The 21352-nt window shown below is 40.2% G+C and overlaps 1 protein-coding gene across 2 annotated transcripts in view; it reads left to right on the top strand.

Moving 5' to 3' along the window:
- The window catches only part of SAMSN1 (SAM domain, SH3 domain and nuclear localization signals 1), a 64000-nt gene that overhangs the window by 8887 nt on the left and 33761 nt on the right, over positions 1-21352 (top strand). The window contains exons 4-5 of one of the 2 annotated variants that reach the window (XM_056499274.1): positions 1331-1454; positions 3338-3714. In XM_056499274.1, coding sequence (XP_056355249.1) covers positions 1331-1454; positions 3338-3714 — 501 coding nt within the window. Of the gene's footprint in view, positions 1-1330; positions 1455-3337; positions 3715-20035; positions 20196-21352 lie in introns of those variants that run through there. The other variant, XM_056499265.1, reaches the window with a different exon arrangement.

The following is a 21352-nucleotide window of genomic DNA, read 5'->3' as shown; positions in this document are numbered from 1 at the left end:
ACTTATGACTTTTCCCTAACAATAGACTCTATGAAATGAGTGCTTTTAAGGAAAAGAGGATTGGAGTTTGCCATTAATGAAATTATCTGAATAGATTATCTTCCATTTATCTTGATGTCTCCATGATGGAAACCCCAGATCATAAATCAAAGTCATCATGTTGCTTTTGTGTCGTTACTTATAAGTGAACAAATTATTATTGCTACAAGAGATCTAATGTGAGAGCAATATTAGCATTTTAAACCACTGCGATTTATTTTGCAAAGACATCTCACAATGAGAGACTGAAAAATTGCACCTCAGTTTCTCTCCTTAGCTGAGGTAAAAATGCATTCCTGCTCTCTTGAATTTGGAAGAGGAAAGAAATCTGCACACAGGTGGAGGACAGAAGAAGCACAGCAGAGCAGTTGGTGCTGGTGTGTACATTGTGTCCTATGGAGGATCTATCTGTGCTCACATCCTCCCTGTTGGGCACCTGCCAGTAGCTGGAGATCATCAGCTGAACTTCTGGAAAGTCTCTTTGGTTTTAATTTCATCTGTAATGAGTTCAGTTTGTGGTACTTTGAGACTGATGTGCAGCTTTTGGGGATATCTGCAGAATTCACTGCAGAACTAAGACACTGGTGAAGCCACGACTTACAAGAGGCACTGGAGGCATGAAAAGGTGTCAGTTCTCTGCCTTCCTGCTGTGTTCCAGTGGTTGATTCTCAGTTTCCAGAACACTGCAGATTTCATGAGATGCAGCATGCTGCAGAGAAGGAGGGAGTCTAAACCCAACTGCTATCCACTCTGGGAGCTTTTGCATTATTGTGATTAAAGAAGGACTCCTAGAGTCCTATCCTTAAGGGAAGATGTCAGCATAGACTCCATCATCATCAGTGTGATTTATATCACCCATGAAGGTAGCCCTGAAAGGTGTATCTAGACACATAATAACAATAACAGTAGTAATATTTTACATAACTAGGAGTATTTTATAATAACAGTGCCTGAAAGAATAAGGCAGTTTCAGATTTTTGGGGTATGGATGTATGTTTATTTCACTAGGTCCTGCTTGTATTCAGTAATGCTCAGGTATTCAAGGAAAGTAATATGTAAACAACAATATGAACACCAGCCTAAGCTTGATGTTTCTTGTGAGGTGCCTTTTCCCCATTTTTAACCTATTAGTCTGAAGCAAGGAAAAGCCTGGCTTTCAAAAGCACTGTGTCAATGATCAGATCTTAGAATCCAACACTGTCATTCTCAAGATAAACATCATGCTACCCTTAGTTTATATTTTTAGGGTTTGAATGGTTTTAATGTCTTTCTTGTTTTGTTGTTTTGGCAGGGTACAGAACCAGACAATAAAGCTGAGTCCAGGGGAACGTTAAAACGATTGCAGAAATTGGTCCGAACAAAGAAAACAAGTGCACAGAGCCTGGAAGATGTCAAGCACGTTCTGGTTCCCCTCAGTAAGTACAGCACCACATCAGCATTCTCTCCAGCATTTGGCAAATGACACTGGATTGAACATGGCTGTAAACAGCCCTGTCCTGGTCTGTCATTCACCACCCACGATTCTGAGCCCCAGCTGAGATGTCGGTGCGATAGCGCTGACTTCACCGTGTGAAACCCGCTTCCTCTGGCCCTGGTGGAGTTCTGTAACAGCATATCTCACAAGTGGGGATCCTAGATAAACAGAATTGTATAACAGCAGGGCCTCCCTGCTGGGGACACTTTGGGTTTCCTATTTTTGTATCCCATTTCGGGTCAGAAACACAAAATTCGCAAGTGAGAAGATAATTTCCAGTTCTAATCCGTGGGTCAGCAGCATCTGAGAGTGCAGGAAGCTCTGAGGTGTCATAGGCAAGTTGGTCTCTCATCTGTGTAATTCTTACACCTGGCTGTGACACCCAGGAGTTCTGAACTGATTCTGGCCTCAGCTGATTTTCTGGAGTCTCCTGTAGATCTCTGATCTGACTGTGCAAAAATTCTTCCTCTGAAGGTTTTTTGCCCAAATTATTTTTACATATTTTTATATCATTATTTATAATCCAGTATTAGCAAAAAGAGTTTAAACTACCTGTTGAACTACTGCTCCAGCCAAATCACTGCTTGGGATGAAACACATGAGGAAATAGAGATTTTAGCAACTACTTTGTAAATACAACAAACATACGAGGGGTGGGAGAGCAATAGTCCAGAAAGCTTCCTGAACTTTTCCAGCTCAGCTCATGCTCTCTGAAACTATCAGCAATATGACATTCAGTTAGCAAATTTTCATGGGCAGAACTAATAAAATTTTCCACACATTTGAAGGAGTAAGATGAATATACCAAATGGAGAATAAATCTCACTTTTGGCTCAGATGCCTGACCCAGTACAAAATCCTTTCCATCTCCCTAATTATAATAATTATTTGGTTTTGGTTTTTTGGGGGTGGGGTGTCACATCCTGAGGTGTTTCCTTAGACCTGAGATCACCTCTGGAGGACATGCAGGTGGTTTGGAACCCAGCTCTTTCCAATGCCCGCCGATGAGAGACTGCAGGAGGCTGTTCTTAGAGGTTTTCATGGTTGTTTATTGTTGCTTATCTCAGGAATGCTTTGTCCAGCGAACAGCAGTCTGCTCGCCAGACGTCCATGGCAGAATCTGCCTGGCAGAGGCAGGACTTATCTTTTATAGTCTAAACTACGTACTAGGTATTTACAAATGACCCCCAATACAATACAATCTTGTTACATGGTCCAGATCTGTTCTCATCCAATCTAAAAGTGCCAGCGTGTCACCCAGCATGGATGACACGGAGAAGAAGGAGGAAGAAGTATCCACACCCCCAATTCTCCATCTTGGCCACGTGTCCCTTATCACAAACATTCTAGAAATCTGCTAATTCTACATTCTAACAGTCTAATTTACACTCTATTTATTTTTGCGGCTTGCATTTCCTCTCTCAATGTTGGTAAATTGTTCCAAGGAGCCAAATCCAGCCCCCGAGACACCTGGGTCTCATTCAAGGGTCTTTGGGGACCCCGCCAGGGGGGTCTTAAACCTTCCAAGGAAGCCAGAGGAATACTCTGGACCCCCACAGTGGGGGTTGCTTGTTTTTTTTTTTCTTTTTTAAAAATTTGTTTTGGTTTTTTAATTGTTTGGGTTTTTTGGTTTGGTTGTTTTGTTTTGTTTTTGGTAAGTGTTCCTTTGAGAGTTTTTTTATTGTTAATTTTTTTACCAGAGTCCTTGGCTTTTTCATTATATAAAGTGAAAGACAGCTATTAAATTAAAAAAAAAAAAAAAAAAAGTGTGCTTCTTTCTTAATGAATTGCAACATACTATAACAAGTATTTGCATTTTTAAAGATACCTTAGAAGATGCTTATCTCTCTGAAGAGGATGAAGAAGCACTAACTTCTTGCATGAAGCTGCCAAAAGCTCAGGAAAAGAAGACATGGAGAGACAGCACAAGGAGAAAAGAAGAGACTGAGACCAGGACAGATTTTATTTCTGCCTCTCTGGGCCGCTCATACACTTCCAGACTTAATAACTTAGGAACTATTTCAATCCATTCTGAAACAGAGTTTCACTTGTGGGGTGACTGGAAGCCGTTTCCTGACAACCAGCTCTGTCCTTGTGACTTTTTAATTTCAAAAATAGAAGAATGGGAAAACTGTACTTGCTCTTCTCATCAGCCACATCTTACATACTCCCTAACTGATATGGATCTACAGTACTCCTGGGTAAGTGGAAGTGGTTGCTTTTGTGCTGATATGCATAAAAATTGGAAACTTTTTGCAATGATTCAGCATTAAAGAGGTGCTGTCATCTTCCATGTGGTTATGAAATGCAGCAAACCAAATTTAGATTTCAGGTAAATGGATGTGAATGCATTGCTCAGGCTAACACCAGGGGTTCACATAGCCCTAGGTAGTTCATTTTTAACCATGCAGACATCAGCAGCTTAGAGATGGAAGGCTCTAGGCTATTCAGTTTCTCATCAGCACACTCATGGCTTTTTTTTGGTTTTTTCATCTGTACTATACTCATCCTTCCAGGCTTAGAAAACTTTCTGAAAGTCTGGGCTAAGTCAGTGGGAGACAATGAAGCCAATGAACTTGGAGCAGGCTCCTGGAGGTCACTGCAATTCTAGTAAAGGACACTAGAATTATTTAGGCAAATTTCAGAGGTTGCAGAGGTCTCTGTTTCTGTCTTCTTGGTCAGCTTAGCTGGTGGAGCCTATTTTTGCAATTACCCGTGTGGCAGCAAGATTCTAGAGACAGAAATAAAGAAGTAGAGTTTGGTCTGAAATTATCTTCATTGGATAGATCTGTGGAGGGGGTTTTTGTATTTTAATTGCTGGCTTTTTTTAAAAGGGATATTCAAAACTAGAAGAACAAAATGAAGAGAAACTCTTTGTGGTGAGATATAAAAAATATAGACACTGCAACAAGGCTTTTCTCCCTCTTCTCACTGGGCACAGCAGGTCTTCTGGCACTCCACAGAGTGGTGAGCACATGGAGGGTGACTGGTAGAGTGGAATACATCAGGGAAGCAGTAAAAAGTAGCCACCTTCCCCTTTATGCCTGTTCCCTCTACAGAGGGAACAGAGCTGTCTCTCACTGTGAAATAAAACTAGCTCCCAGGAAAGTGCACCTAAACCACAGGAGGTGAGACACCTGCTGAAATCTGAGCCAGCTGTGTTCAGATGGAGACCTGAGCAAGCACAGCCTTAAACCAGAGTGTCCTGCTGAGAGCAGCATGGTCTGGAACAAGAGCACATGTAGCATTAGAAAGGTACTAGATGTGGGTCTGTACATATTTCTGAATTCATGGAGGAGGTAATTCAGATCCTTTTCAGTGACACCATAGCTGACATATCAGGCAGGACCTGAAATGTGGGATTTATCTAGCTGTAGATTTTCCTGGGGTTTGATGTAGAAAACAGAGTCTAAAACTTTGGCTGATGGATAATTTGAAAAAAGAAAGAAGGGAAAGAACCCCTTAAAGAAGCTGAGGGAGATGCAGCAGTGAAAGCCTGGCCAGCCCCAGCCCTGCACACTCCCAGGGAGAGCACCTGCAGACAGACCTGCAGACAGAGAGCTGGCAGAAATGGGCTGGGAGCTGTGAACAAAGGCTGTGGTCTGGCAGGGGAGTGCCCCTGCAAGCCAGGAAATAGGGGTCACTGCAGAAAGTGAGTTGTGTCAGGGATGCTGGGCTCCATCATACGCCTGGCTCCTTTCTGCAAGCAGCTTTCAGCATCCCAGTTGAAGGCTGAAATCCCAGGTAAAAACATTAATACAAGTGTCAGTCAGATTTATGAGAACATAAGTGCCAATTCAAATAATTTTATTTCATTTTGTCACAAACAGGCTGCTAACATTCCCCACCCTGGTGAGATTTGTCCTACCCATGTTACTATTAAATGCCAGCAAGGGGTTTAGTGCTTTTTTTCCCCAAATTGTTTATTTTGCCATCTGCCTTCCTGACAGGCTCTCTGACTTTAATGTATCTCTGTGGGCTTAGTGTCTTTAGATTTAGATTACAGCCAATGGCAAGACATCTCATTCTTTGTATCTTCATTCTACCAACTGGCTCAATTGAAGTTTGCAAGGGCTGTATTTTCAGTTTTCCCGTTTAAGGATCAAAAAGCAGACACTGGTGGTTTACTGTGAGAGGGTCAGAGGGGGTTGTGCAGATGTTATTTCTGATGTTGTTTTACTTATTAGAATAAAACTAATATATTCCATAGTATTCTTCTCTACTCTGTGAGAAAGAAGGTATGGTTTCATTGTCTTGAGTTGGTAACCCCTGTGTTGTCTCTGCTGCAGCAAGTTGTGCAGGAGACAGCTGGAGATGAACTATCAATGCTTGTTGGTATGTCCTGACTTGAGACCAAACTGGTAGATGCAAGACAAAGATCCAAGAGCTGCTATTCCATCAGCAAACTGCTGCTGGCCTGGCTTGGGGGACAGACAAATATCTAGATCAGACAAGTATTATCCAGATGTATCTCAGCAATGCAGGCAGAGCTGGTCAGGCCTGGCCTTTATTAAAGCTTGAATGGCAGATAGTAAATTAAGTAGTGCTCTTCTGTAATCACAAGGAAAGGCATGGATCTCCATGACAGATTGCTGTTTAGAGAGACAAAATATCCTAATCCTAATTCCCTTCCTCCAATTTCTTCCCCTGACTCCCTCTTCCTTTCTTCCTCATCAGCAGCATACACAGTCCCTTGTGGTGTTCACATTGCCACTTTCTGCCACCCAAACCAGTAAAAAGGCTGATGGAGGTTGTCTAGGCAAGGACTGTGAGAGCAGACTCCAAAAACCATCTTCAGCTCCAGCAGGCTCCTCCAGCTGCTCTTCCTTCAGCCTCCCCCAGTTGACCCTTCAGTAACCACCTGGACAGCCTCTGGCACTGGAATATTGCAGACCACTCACATTCCACCCATCCTGCCATGGTGCCATCATTAGATACTTTGTGCAGAGTTAACCACAGGTTTTTTTTGGTTTTTTTTTTTTTTAATATATATACTTTTTTATCATTCAGCTTCTTAAAATATAATTAGTGATTGGTCAAAATTTTGCTAAGGGCAACAAAAAGCATTGCTTTTTTTGGTGAGTCAAGATTGCCATGTTAAATAATTGTTACTGGTATTCTTTCCAGAGAGATGTAATTTATAAATAGCTCTTCCTTAGAAAGTGAAAGAATATATTGAAAAAAAATACAGAGTACTTGAGGGAAAAAAAAGAGAAAAATATTCTTGCATTCTTGGATAAAGTAACTACTATGCTGCATATTTTTCTTTTATCACAAAGTATGTTGGGAGATCCGGGCTGATGTTTGTGATGTTATGAATCAGCTGAAAAGCAGGCAGAGGATAGAAGAAAAGATTGTCCAGACACCACTTTAACAACCACTTGACCCCAATGGGAAAGGTTATTGGGTTTTATGCTTCTTTTTATTCCTCAGGCTTAGCCCTGCAGAAAACAGTTAAGCTGTCTGTCTCAGAGTAGGTTTTATTTTTTTTGTGTGTGTTTACTAAAAGCTGCCCTTCTGTAATCTGTATGCTAAGATACTCACTACCCAAAGTAGTGTACTTAGAAGTGCCATGTCCACACGACTTTTATTCAAGCTCTTTCAGCCTTCTGTTGCTTTTTCTCAGTCTGTACAACTACATAAGACTTTTGCAACCTCATAAGGCATGAAAAATCTACAGTCAGAGGGTTGTAAACTACAGGAACTTGCAAGGCTTGAATGGACCTGAAAGGCACCATGGAACATGGTGAGGTCACAGCTGAGGTCACATTTTGAGCATGGTGAGGTCACAGCTGAGATCCTCTTCACAAAATGGTTCCCAGACTATCCTGGGCAGTCTGAGACAGAGAGAAGAAATGCAGATGAATCTTTTCTCCTCTCCATCAATAATTTAACGTGCTACATCACTGGCTGACCCACCCACTCCCCCAAAACCTGTGAAATATGGAAGATGTGTTTGTAGAATCACACAGGCCTCCTTTACAGGAAAGGGAGAGGAGAAAACATCCTCTGCTGGAGACAAATCAGCAGAGAGTTACTGGAAGTGGGTTTCTCTTCTTCACACACCTTAGCAGCATGGTTAAGTTTTACAGAAAAAGGATTTAGTCATTCATCCCAGAAGAATATTTACTTGCAACCTGTGTTTGGCACTCAATGAGAATGAAATATGAAGGACATTTCCCAGGACTAAAAAGACCTGGATTTTGGTGAGGAGAAAGAAAAAAATCTAGAGATACTGCAGAGGAAGGTACATTTTCTCTCCCATTTTCAGATTAAGAGGAGATTAGAAAGCTTTGAAAGATTGACTTCTATCTGATATGAATAACTACATTGTGGTGGAATGAACAGTAAGTTTGGGGAAACTGCAAAAGACTTTATGCCAGTTCCTGTATTTGTTCTCTCCATATTCCTCTCAGGAAAGTGTTATGGTCTTATCACAGTCATGTTTACCCTGATGTTACTGGCCATGCTTCTCTGCCATTTGACCTGGTGGCTTTTCCCTTTCCTCCTGGTGTGACTTGCTTCCTAGTCAGACAAGCCATTTCTCAGCATCTCCATTTGACCCCTAGGAGATATGGCTAGTTTGACACTCATTTTTTTTGTTGAAGAAACACTCTGTCAGCCCTGGTTTTGTCCATTTCCTTACTCTAACTTTTCCTGACTGTACATAGTAGGTTCTGGTTGCCCCATGTCAGCCTTGTTTCCTTGCTCTGGTTGCTCTTACCCTGCCTCCTGCACCTCCCCTGTTGCTCCTGATCATTTTGGTTCCCAAAAACGTGCTGCATATTGCCTGAAGGTTTCTGCAGGCCCTGGGTGTCTGTGATACCAGTGACTGGTCCCTGCTCCCTGGACTAGTGGAGTGGGGAGGAAGGGTGAGGACAGCTGGCAATGAACAAACAGGGCAGAGTGTTCTTCTCCAGCAAAATGTGCTCCAAAGCTGAAAGTTGTATTTGCACTGCCCAGAGAACTGCTGTGGGAAGATTTCTGCTCCATTTCAGCCAGCAGTTTCTGCTGCACACCAGAATGCTGGGCTTTAATGGACTTTCTGACTGCTCAATTTTCTTAAGCAATTTGACTGTTTTCTGAAGTTTTTCCTTTTTTCAGCTAATACCTTTCTGTTGAGAGGCACCTGAACATGCCTTAGAAGAGCTTTCTCAATTGCATTTTGAATCCTCATTTGGCACAAATACAGCACTGAAAAGAATGCCTGGAAATCCCCAAATTGCTTTTCTGAGACACCAATTTTCAACTGCTCCGGTCACTCTGGCTGCTTCACTGTCAGTAATAAGTGCTCCTTTTAAAAGCTATAGCTCTTGTTCCTATTTCAGTGACAAGGTAGGAAGCCAGATCCTCACCAAATGTAAATCTATTTTCTATGGGTGTTAGAGAGTCCTGCTCAGCTGCAGCCAAGCTGAGTCCCACAGTCTTTGCCCAGGGAGGAGATAAAGGGCAGCTGAAAGGCAGTAGACAAAACCAATCAAAAGATGCATGTTCAGGTGACAAGCTGTGCCTAAGACATAAAAACATGATTTGTTTCCTAAGATATGAAACTGTCCCCAGCTGCTTCTCTTTCATCTTGTCATATCTTCATTTACAAGGCCCTCAGCAGGTTTCCTGTTGCTTTTTACAACATTCTGGCTAATTTCAGTGGTTACCCTGCTCTCCCCATTGGTTCACCACTCAGCCCTTCTCCCCCTGTATTCAGCACCTCTCTTGCAAGGAAAAGAGACAGCTGGAAACACCTCCATGCTCCCCAGACTGCAGACATGGGATATACAGGAACTGATAGACCAAAAGGAAGAGAGCTACAAAGGCATTCATTTTTTCCACATTCAAACCCTGTTCCACAATCTTGTGAAAACCTATTTTGAATTTTAAGAATTTGTGAGTGGGTAGGGATTGAGATTTATGCAAATCTGTTGTAGAAAAGCACTGGTGACATTTGAATGGCTTTGTTTTTTAAAGTGATGAAAAGCCAAGAGCCACAGCTAACTTTTCAATGTTTACTTTTCCTGGAAATACGTAGAAAAATAAGGACTCAGAATAACAAGACACAAATGCTAGTGAATTTAAGAACACTCATTTTCCTGATGCTTCAGAGTCTGTAGAGTTTTACTTTTTCTACTGTCACAGGGACCTTTATTCAAGAAACAGTTGGTAAACATTATGGGGCTTGCTTCAGTTAAATGCAAAAAGTGAGAGAAAATCACCTCTTAAAGTGCAAGGCTTCTTCTCTCAAGCCTTGTGCTGGGAAGACAGGAAACTGGGAGGGTGTCCATCCTCTCTAAAGGTGCACCGCTGCACTGTGCTGATAGCAAATATCTGCCACTGCCACTCCACTTCCTACAGTGATTTTTGCTATTTCTTGCATAGTAACACAAAAGTTTGGTGTCCTCATCTGTGATGACTTTGACCATGCAGTCTTAAAGCAGGTTTTAAAAAATGTGAAAAATCTGATGCTGTTATTCTTCACTATGGTAACTCTTTTCCTATTTTTAATACCTGACTAGAATCTTCTTAGCTATATAGAGAATGATATAATATTTTCCATTAATCTTAGAGGCATAGATTCCTAACTCTACCAAAAAGCTTCCCAAATTTTTTGTGCCACAAACTTCTGGGCTGTTTAGTGAAGTTGGATTGCTAGTCCTTGCTGGTATATATGAGGCAGTATGATGATAATGAAGTGAATTTATTTGCACTAAAAGATATTTTAGAATACCACAACATTTTTAATAATGTTACAAATAACTGCAGAAGAACATTGTGATTCACCTCAGCAGATTTCATGGGTTTGCTCCTGACATAGCTGCTAGGTCCTGCACAGCTACAGCTAGAGAGAGAAACAAAAGATTTTGAGTTACTGTCATGAATATAGTATGAAGGGCAATGTGATCATTGAAATTGCAGGCAAAACTGTGTATTTGTTAGACTTATTCTTTGTAAATAGCATATGAATTCTTGATAGAAAAAGAAGAGTGCTACCTGCTTCATGAAACATGATTAAGAGTCAAAATATAATTAAGCTAAGTGATGCTGTTGGTAACAAACTGTCGGGTGAAAGGATGACTTCCTGCTAGCCTGCTTTAGAACTGCCAAAATGATGCACTTTTGCCTACTGAAGGAAATAGATTGCATCACCTATCTGCTGTTTTATTTATTTACTCGTTTATTTATTGACAATATTATCATTATGTGGGTCTGCTGTCAGTCCAGTAGAAAAGACATTCTTCTTGTTGCTTTTTTTTTATTAAAAAATATATTTAAGGCTATTATTTCTTTCCATACACCATACAAAGTAAAAAAAAACAAACCAAAATAAAACCCAACACATTACTCTGCTTGATCTCTTGTTGAATGAATCAGCTAATGCAGGCTGTGTTTTCATGCTGTGTTGTGCTAATGCATTAGCTCGTGGTGCTGGCAGGGACATTTTGACCAATGAAACCATCAGGCAACTTTTAAAATTTTTACAATGCAATTTATCTCCTCACACAAAGTAATGCAGTTTTACCTCTGTGTAGAATCACTGCTGAAACCTAAATATTTTCTAGATCTTGGTGACAAGCTTCCCATTTGTAGCCAAAATGTTAAATCTTCACTGTGCTTGCAGCAGCTCAGTGCACTCTTTGTGTGTGCTCATCCTCATGCAGGAGAATGAGCAAGCTTAGCTTCAGATTTCCTCAGAACCCCTGATGAAGCTGAAATTAAAGTGCTACCCCTGTGGCTAATTAGGTAAGGATTCTGAGGCTTTGGTAAGGATGCCTCAAGGATCCTTACTGCCCTGAAGTTGCAGGAATAGCTGAGTGGTGGCTGGCAGTGCACACCACAGTGCCTGATACTCCTTGTCTTCTCCTCTAGCTGGCTCAGAGGCTCTTCTTTGGGACATCAGTTTTCTGGAGGTTCTGAGATGCTCAGAACCTGGTTATGTTTGCTTGCTTCTCTTGTAAGTGTAGATTAAGCTTGTTTTTATCTTTGGTAAGTCACTTTCATATAAAGTGCTCCCTAAAGCCTATTTGTGAAATAAGCCTTTCATAAATCAGAAGAAATTAGTTCTGTTTTCATCCTCCTCACACAGAAAGTCACATGAGATCAGTGCTCAGCAACGGCACAAATGGAAAAGTGAGGATTTTCAGTGCCAGAAAGGTACAAGCTTTCCAGGGCTGCAGCATTATTATAATGGATGTGTTTCAAAGCCCTTTAAAAGAAGCACTTCTGTTGTGACATTCTCCAAAAGCAGGGCATATCTTGCATAATTCCAAACTTGTTTTTAGAAACTGAAAATTTAATGTGAAAACTCTGTGTTCATCCAACTTGGAAAAAATACTTGTGGGTGAAATGAACAAGAATGGAGCCTGAAAAATAAGACTGGAAATGAAACTACAAGCACAGAATGGACACCTGTAATTCTGCTATTTAAACACTTTCAGATATATGGACAGATCATTGGAAGACAAAGACCAGGGCTTTTCAGAAAAAAATGGACAGTGATCTGTATCTGAGTATTCACTTTTATTTTGAAAGGAATTCACCTATGGTAATGAAATTTCTGGATGGTTTTTCTGTAGACATTTAACTGATTGAAGAAGTTCACCTTCCCTAATATATAAGGAAAGCAAATTGGAAACGAACATAACGTAATTATTGCTGGAAGTGCTTACACTCCAGTCCATTTGAAGAAATCTGGCTGAATAATTTTTGCAAAATAACCAAATTAATTAGGTTAAATGATGTGAAACTTCTTGTTCGCTTCTACTTAAACTTATCTTTGATTGCATAGTACAAGAAATGATGACAAACTGTGTGGGAAGTAGGAAAATCAGATAGCATAAGATCATGAGACAGAAACTTTTGCAGATATCTTGAGGGTTTCTATATTTAGTTCTAGATTGTGTAAGTGTTTTAATACCTAGATTTCCTTCTTCATATTTATGCTTCGACACAATTCCCCGAAAAATTATGGTAGGATAGTATTCAGATCTTCCAGTCTGAGAGACATGAAATCAAACTCCCCAAACTTTGCTTGCAGCTATATTTGCTCAAATTTTCTGCACATCTAAGCACCGGGTCACACCCTGAGAATTACATGCAGTCAATGATCAATTGCAAAGTAAATAACTTTTAACACAATTTCTTAGTGCTCGCCTGAACTGGAATGACAAAATAAATCCTTACTCCAGTTCCCTACAGCAGCACAGCTTCTTTAAAGTCATGAATCATGATCCAGTGATTAAGGATGTAGATAATGCAGATTCAATTCCCTGCACTGCTACAGACCTCTTGTGTGAAATTAGACAAATCACTTCATTTGTCTGCCTCAGGCTTCATTTGCAAAATGGGGATGGTGTGTTCTTGTACACATCAGATGGTGGTTGCACGAGCAAGGATACACATTCCAACTTGTGCCCCAGAAGGGCAGCAGTTCAAACAGTTTATTTGCAGGCTCTGACACTGTCATTCAGATTCATAGTTTGCACAAAATTAGACAGACATTCAGTAGAGAAAATGTGGTAAATGTTAAAGCTGTCTTATTAAAACTGCACCATGTGTAGGGGTGAGAATCAGGTATCACAGACATCAGTAATTCTGCTTTTCCTTGGCTTCAAAAGTTTGTTTTCTTCCTTGAATGAGTTTGGGTGTGTATAGTATATAAGGGTTTTTCAGGGGCTTAGGTATTATTCTTTTCACCTCTAGGGGTGTTTGAACCCAAATATATTTCAAAGGTTCTTGTGAACTTTACCCTCACAAACCAGAGGAGCATAATATTAATGTTTCTCTCCACTAGTTTGTATATATATTGAAAAACCAAAAAAACTTGTTGTAAACTAGGAGGCCTAAATCTAACTTTCAGTTTCCTCCTGGAGTGAGTATCCTCTCCAGTTTTCTGTCTGTAGCTCTGCAGAACTTTTATCAGGTCATGGACCTGTTTGAAGGAAAAGTTTTGTTGCCTTTTCATCAGCTTCTGTTTTCTGTGGCAGCAATAAGGCAAAGGAGGCAGAAAACATAAAATAATACATGCTATACAAAAAAAAAAAGGATTATATTGGTGAGAATAGATGGTAAAAAACATTCTGTAGAGAAGAGGTATGCAAGATGTGAGTCAAAAGCTCATACACTTTTTGGGAAGTGAGAGGGGAGAGAATTTGATAATAGACTGAAAAAAGGTAAAGATTGGTGGAAGGAATATGGAAGAAAAGTGGGATGTTTGTTAAGAGGTAAAAAACATTTATCTCTTTCTACAGAGCACGGTTTTGGAGACAGCCTTCTATTTCCATTCCCTTGTCTCCCCAAAGACAAGTTACTGACACATAAGTAATTACCTTAAACACACTGAGCTCTGTGACTGTCCCTGTGAGTGCCTTTAGCCTACAGCCTGAGATAAAACACACAATCTCAAACCCTTAATGAAATAAATTTATGTGACTGGGCTTCACTTCTTGTTGGGGGCTGAGAGCAAGTCCCCACCCTGTTAGTGAGGCTCAGCTGGCCTGGGGCAGCTTTTTCAGCTGTGACCATTCAGCCACAGCCTGAAGCATCCCATGAAAACCCAAGGGACTAGCCATGACCAGCACAGGGTGCAGCAACCACCTTGCCACTCCTTGGTGCCAAAATCCAGCAGGAAAAGCATCTCCTCTCCTTTGTCAGGGAGCCCAGTGTGGCTGCAGCTTGCCCACCCTCCCTCACTCCTGCCCTGGGTGGATCCAGGTAACCTCCTACAGCTGCCAGACAAGCACAGGCTGCCCTACACTGAGCTTCAGACCTGGAAGTAAGAGAAAATCAGCCTCTCAAGTCTCATTCCCAGTGTGTGTGATTTGGCAGGGCTGCTGATGGAGCTAGTTTGACCCACATCCTGCCAGATTTTGAAGGCATTGCCATTAATGGTAGCTTGCTACAGTAAGCCTACAGCTCTAGTAGAGAGCTTGGGGAGGAGAGATGAGAAGGAGAGATTAAGATTGCAGATGATCACCTTTCTTCCATGATGACTTTGTTTCTGCTGGCTATCAGTCAGGTATCACATCATTTAAATGGGTAGAAATAGATTTTTAAAACCAATTACAAATAAAACCATCTTGTCCTTCTCTGTCACTTCCAAATTATGATTTTCACCCACTTTAAACCATGTTAAAGGAGAAAGGGAGAAGAACATTTTCCTGTAGAATGAGTATGAAATCCAAGCCCAGTGAGTGAATGGATGTGCAGGGTGCTGTGTTATTCCTTTTCCTGTTAGCCTTTGTAGCAGTCCTAACACTGTGATGGCACAGCAATGTGACACTCTGACACCAGTGAAGAAATTCAGCAGGAGATGTTTACTGGGAAAAGATGGTTCCAACTGCAGAGTGTTCTGACAGCAGGCTGGCATTATAGGTAATCAGAATTTACTTCTGTTGATCTTGATTCTAATCAGAGATAGGCTGGCAGACATCATGTACATACCTTGAAAAAATCCCCTGCTGCACTGTCAGTGGTCCTGTGTTAAGCTGGTCTTCTAAACAGCAAATGAAGCATGTCATGTTTTGTGTATGAGATTAAAACAGAGAGCCTAAATTTATTTCTATATCAGTTTCCTTTATTGAAAATCTCGTATCTGAGCTTTTTAAATAGATGCACAAGGCAACCATCACTATTTATCTGTAAGTGCATTTCTGGGAGGCTGAGCTTCAGCTGGATGAGTATAAAACAAGTCATACAAACCTGCAAATTCAGTGGGATGAAATGCCCTTGTAGCTGATTAGTAATCACAGCATTCACTAACAGAATCCACTGAGATGTTCTAGGTATGAGCACTGCAGTGATTTTAACATTCACTCTGAGAAACAGCGTGGCTGCTCCCCTGCACGTCTAAGCTTGCAGCAGCAGCATCCTGCCAGTGGCTCTCTGCTGATGATCACAGACTGTAGAGTGTGCTCTGCTTTCAGAGCACAGGAATTGTACAGGAAAACCACCAGTGATGCAGGTTTCTGTAGCAAATTATTGCAGGATGCTGGATAAGGCTGTGGCTTCTGCTTTCCAACACACCAACCTTGCTGACTTTGAGTTTTCTCAACAGGAACACCTGGAGGATATAGACACAGCTTTGGCTCTTACTCTTCAGGCTAATAAGAAAGGGATTTGTTCAATAGATGAAAGCCAATCTCCTTGAGAATCCTTATGTCACAGTAGTATAGATTTTTATTAGTGTTAGGGCTAACCTGACACAGTGTAGGTATGACTGATCTGTTCATCTACTGCTAATGCAAGAGAATGTGTGGGGATCAAAGCTTGAGATAAGTTCCTGGTACTTCAATTTCCCTTCAGGCCAGCTGGTGCTGGGAACATGCCAAGGACACAGTCTGAGGGCCTGGCAATGAGACACTTTTTCTTACTCACAGAGCATCAACCACTCTTTTGGACCAGACACTTCTTTAAACTCTGCTAGAGGTGTTCTATAGCCTGTCCCTGCCATAATTCCTCATGACTCCATTGACCTTAAAGGCAAAGGATTAGCATAACAGAAGGAAGAATCACAGTAACATTTTTTTCAGGAAGAGAAGGAAGCCCAATAGTCTGAGAGGCCAAAATCACGTTTCCTGGAAGCTGGCATGATGAGGGTATTTCTTTTGCTCTGCATCTTGATGGTTGCTTAAACAAGCTTAGACTCACTCTTTGTGGTGTCTTATGCCTTTTCATTTTATTAAAAATCCACCTAGTGTAAATGATTTAACAAAAACTTAGTTTTTGAAGCTCAATTTAGGTGTTATTCACTTTGCTGCATAGACAGATTTCAAAAGTATTATATTTTGTATGGGATAGGAGTCTTCTTTATATAGGGTCAGCACAAATCAAAACTGTATGCTTAAAATATTCCTTAATCATGTCCTATCTCTCTACAACTCTGAGGTTCTGTAGCTTCTCCACGTTCTATTCCTGATGAGGAAAGCACATGGCAGCCTATTCCATAGGAAATCATACACCTTGCTTCATGAAGTCCCTAAGTTTTTGGACCAATATTCAATACTAAATTCTGGATGAGGAGTTTTCAGATAGTGTGGGAGTCTAAATATGGGGCTTTAAGCATCCAGCTCCATTCCCCAGCATCCCAGTGGAAAAGTCACAGCCTTGATCTTTTGAATTAAAATTAAAGTGAGTGTGTTACAGCCCAGCCTTCAGCCTCTGTTTTCTTTCATGGCTTGTTGTCAGTGGAGGGAGGGCTTGATTTCACTTTTCCACACTTGTTCCTTTTAGTTTCTGGAGAGTCTTTGCTGTGGTAGCTTCTGGAGAGAGCTCTGCTGAGGATTAGCAGTGACTGTAACTGTGGCTGGCTCAAATCAGACCAGGAGAGGGAAGTATCTAGCTAAATTCTGGCCCATAATTAATACATTTGAGGAAATTGTGTTCTGCTCACGAACATTCCTTGAGGAAATAAAGATTAAATTTGTTGCGTAAATTATTCACTGCAAATTATTCACTCGGTTTCACTTGCTATTCTGAGATTTCTGCAATATCTGAGTGAGTTAGATGGCACAGGGAGACACATGGCCATAAAACCACAGGCTGAAGGCAGGATTCCTTTCTTGTGCAAAATATGTCTTCTTTTAATTAAAATAAATAGACTAAGACACTCTGGGCTTGTTTAGTATTAGGGAAAGCAGATATCTTTGAGTCTCCAGTTAAACTTGGACCAGAGAAAGGCTTATTTCATTTGCTTTTTGACAGGTAGCCAGTGTGCTAAACCTTTAATTTACTTCATGCCCTATTTTCTAGTTTTATCAGAATAATCAAGTATTGGAAGGACAAGTTTGCTCTTGCAGTTTAGTCTGGAAGAGATCTCTCCTCCAGGAAAGGTAACTGGATGGAGCCCCTGAGGGAATATGATACCATGTGGGAGGGAGGCACATAAAGCACTTGAACATCCAGGACCATTCATCACGGTCCATTCATTAAAAGTGAGTAATGATAATAATAAGCTATAAAGGATGTTGCCTTTTATAAATATAATGGCAGTGGGAATCATTCTCATGGGGTCATCTTAATTATTTTTAAGTGGATAGCCTTTTTGCCCATAAGACTTTCCAGATAAAAGAGTGACATTGCCTGGTTGTTTCAGGATAGAGGAGTCAGTCCAAGCCCCATAAAAATTACCTGAAAAACTTCTATTGATTTCACCAGGATTTGGATCAGATTCAAAGTCCAGCAAGGAAATGAAATAAGTTACATGCAGTCATGTCCAACAGAAAACTAAGTATAAAAATTTTTCTTTTAATTTTACACAGGTACTCATTCCCCTTTGAAAAATTGGCTTCAAATACAGAGGATATAAGCACCAAGCTTATTATTAATTTTTAATTCAAAAGAGCTCTTTTTGAAACTTAATGGTTAACTAAATTAACTTAATGTTATATATGTTTGATTTTCTTCACTTTGTTACTTTTTAAAACTGGTGGGTCAACCTTCCAAGGGCAAGAACATAATCAGGTCAGCCTTCAAGCTGCTATAATTTTTCTGATATGTGGATGAGGAAAGGAAATAGATATGGGTGGGTACTATATCTCTTGAAATAGCCTCTTTCTTCCTGTTTAACAATAAATATTCTACAGAAAGGAAGCTCATATATTACTCTTCAGCTGAGTTCCCATTTTATTAATCATGAAGATTTTAACAGTGGCCTGAGACAGGAAATCACAGTCTAATGATCAGCAGAGTCTGATTTAATCCTCACATTTGGACCAGGTTAAAAAGAAAACCAATATACTGCAATGTAAATCTATGGAGATAATAATCAAGTTTAATTACTATTAAACATACATACAGCTTTTCTAACAACTTATGGCCCTACTGAATTACTAAGGCTGATTAAATATCCAAGGTAAAACCTCCTTCTGCATAGAAACTTAATCTGTTGTTTCAGGTGGTGTTTTCAAATATAGGGGAAAAAAAATCTCTGTGCTAAACTTTATTATTATTTAGTTATTATTACTAATCTCAATTATTAGGAACTCTGATGGATATGTTATTTTCAATTATAAACCCCTGGTATTCAGCCTTGGTTTAAATAAGTGTTGTTCTGATTAAAATGTGAAGTGAAGCATCAGGGGTTGAGGTTCAAAACATGATCCACTGCAACCCACTAACCTAGAGAGTTTTGGGCTATATTTGACAGAATTTTGGTAACTTAACTGCAGCTCCTCCTCCCCTTCTCACCAACTCCATCTTAGAAGGCCTGGAAAGGAAAACCCCATAATACCATCACTGTGTAACAATTATTCCTTCATCAGTCAGTCTCTGTCCATCCAGCTGCCCATCCACCAGAACCCAAAATACCCTCCAAAACTTCTCTTAAACATTTAAAGAGAAATCCAAATAGCTGACCAAAATGGGAATTCATCTGATGACCATATCTTATCCCTCCTTGGAATATTCATATGGTAGAAGAGAAAGAAGAGTATTTTTAAAAGAGCTTCTGTTTATGCCAAAATTATGAGTTAAGGCTGCTTAGAATACATTTGCTTGGAAAAAGATAATTTTGAAAAAATAACAAAATTTTGAAAAAAAAAAAAAATTACTGAAGTTTTTTCTTGGTAATTACTCCTGAAACATTTCCTTGCAATTTACTAAAATATTTCTTGTACTTTTGTAGTAATCTTAAATTAAAATTTAGTTGAAGCTCTGTGGGGAGCCTGAAAATTTGGGGGTTGGAACTAAGAATTTGCCTCCATTGCTCAGCAAAAAGTTGGGAATATTTCATAGTTTCAAGGTTTGTGGCCTATGATTCACAGCAAATAAGTTTTACTTAGCATGGCCAAGACTTTTGTTTGTTTCTCTAAGATAAAAAAATCAAGCAAAATGAAGCAGGAATTTAAGCTATTTCAATAGTTCCACTCTTTTTTAGTTTTGAGCTGGTTTTCAAGAGGTTATAGAGGATCTCTGCCATTTCCCTCAGCCTCTTTGTTTAAAGTCTTCTGTAAGACTTGCCTGTTATCCCATGACTTTTTCAGCAAATCAAGGAAAATTCTGTGATGAATGGCAAGAAATTACTTACCCACGCAAGAGAAAAAGATGGCTTTAGGTAATTCCCTTCTCTGCCAAACAGCAACCTTTCACCTCACTGCTTTTATTGCATTGCTGGAGAGCCAAGAGAGGAATGGAGGAGTTAGGGACCAGCTACACCCACAGTGTAGCTGACATCTGATATCAACAATATCTCTTGGTCCTCTGAATATCAGCACACCTTCTTCACACACAGGTCCCAGCACAGGTGGAAATAAAACTGCACTTAGTGCCATAAGGCTGAGAGAGAAAAATTGAGAGAGGAAAAGAGAATTATTTTCTTGAGGTCCTGGGGCCTGATGGTGAGCCAGCAGCAGATAAGTTTTAAAGCATCTCTCACTTTGACCCCTGCCCTAACTTTCAGCTCATCTCCTTGGGGCACCCCTCTCTTTCTTATCCCCATCACTTCCTTCCTTCCTTCCTCACCCCCTCCCCAAAGGAAGAATTCAGTTTACTCCCCCATGCAGCAAGCTGTGTGAAGTCACATCCTGATAGAAAAGGAACTGCATAACCCCTGTGCACGTCCAGAGTGCCCCCCCTGCTCTTAGTTTGGTTACAAACTCGCAGCATTGCACATCCAGTGGATTAACGAGAGCCAAACATGCTGAAGAGAAAACCATCTAATGTCTCTGATAAGGAGAAAAGTCAAAAGCCAAAGGTAAGAATGTCTCATTCTTGTCATCAATTAATAATAATAACAGTTCTTAACAATTTTTAATACGAGGGTTTCCTCTTAAATCCTAACTTTAGGATTTTCTTACATGCTTGCAAATATATCAGTGCTATAATCTCAGGAATCTGTTTGCATATACTCACTTTCTAATAGTAGAGATCCAATTCAAGGAATCATCATTGTGAAGCTGCTAGAGCTGTGCTAAAGAATTTGGGTGCTGGACTTTGTTGTTTTATGCTCTGCATCAGTCTTTCAGCAGATGGGCACACAAAATCCCATTTCTCCCAACTCATCTATGATAAACCAGTGATGTCCCAGAAAGGAGTGTGAGAATCAGTGAAGAATTAGAAAAGCTTTTAAATTCATTCCTTATTTTAATAAATTTGCTTTTGCCTCACTATAACCACTGAAGAGGGTACTTGGCAATCAGTGTTTGCCATCTTAATTTCTCTGGGAATCATTAAAATACCAGCCTGAAAGAAATACTCTGAACAGATTGACTATGTGCTACACTGGACACTTTCCACAACCTGGAATTGTAAGAAAGGAAGTGAGAGTGTTGCAAGATGGACAAGGATTTATCCAATGCTTGAAATTTATTTTCAGTCCCTGGGCTGAGTGCAAAATGACCTCTGTGCATTGTGTTGTACAAGTGTTGTAGAGTATTGTAAGGCTGCAGAGCAACAGCTACTGCTCAACCTGAGTACTTCAGTCTCCATTTCTGCCTCAGTTTATTGGTGCTGAAAATTTGACAAGGAGATTAGAAAAGCTTTCTAGTATTTCTCTGCTCTCAACAATTGGTGTCTCCCAGTTTACAGGTCCACCTTCTCATTCTTTGGGAATAGACCTCCCTTAGTGACTTCTGTGTCCTAAGAGATTACTGCAGACACGGTTTCTGCAAGGATGCATTGGCTTTTGTGGATTGTGCTTGCAATTTTAGACTATGACTCACTAACAATTAAAATTAATGGCTTTTCCCATGGATTTGAAGTGATTTTGATAACATTTACCTCACAATTTTATATATTTTTAAAGCATTGCACCAGTTGGTTTGATATGCATTGTTTTTCTGTTCATACTGTTTTCTAATGACAGGGAAGAATCATAATTAATATCTAAATACATTATCAGTTAAACAAGAA

The sequence above is a fragment of the Oenanthe melanoleuca genome, chromosome 1, assembly GCF_029582105.1.
Source record: "Oenanthe melanoleuca isolate GR-GAL-2019-014 chromosome 1, OMel1.0, whole genome shotgun sequence".
In the NCBI taxonomy this organism is placed as follows: Eukaryota; Metazoa; Chordata; class Aves; order Passeriformes; family Muscicapidae; genus Oenanthe; species Oenanthe melanoleuca.
The sequence above is the reverse complement of the archived record's forward strand: the minus strand, read 5'-3'. Positions and strand labels throughout refer to the sequence as shown.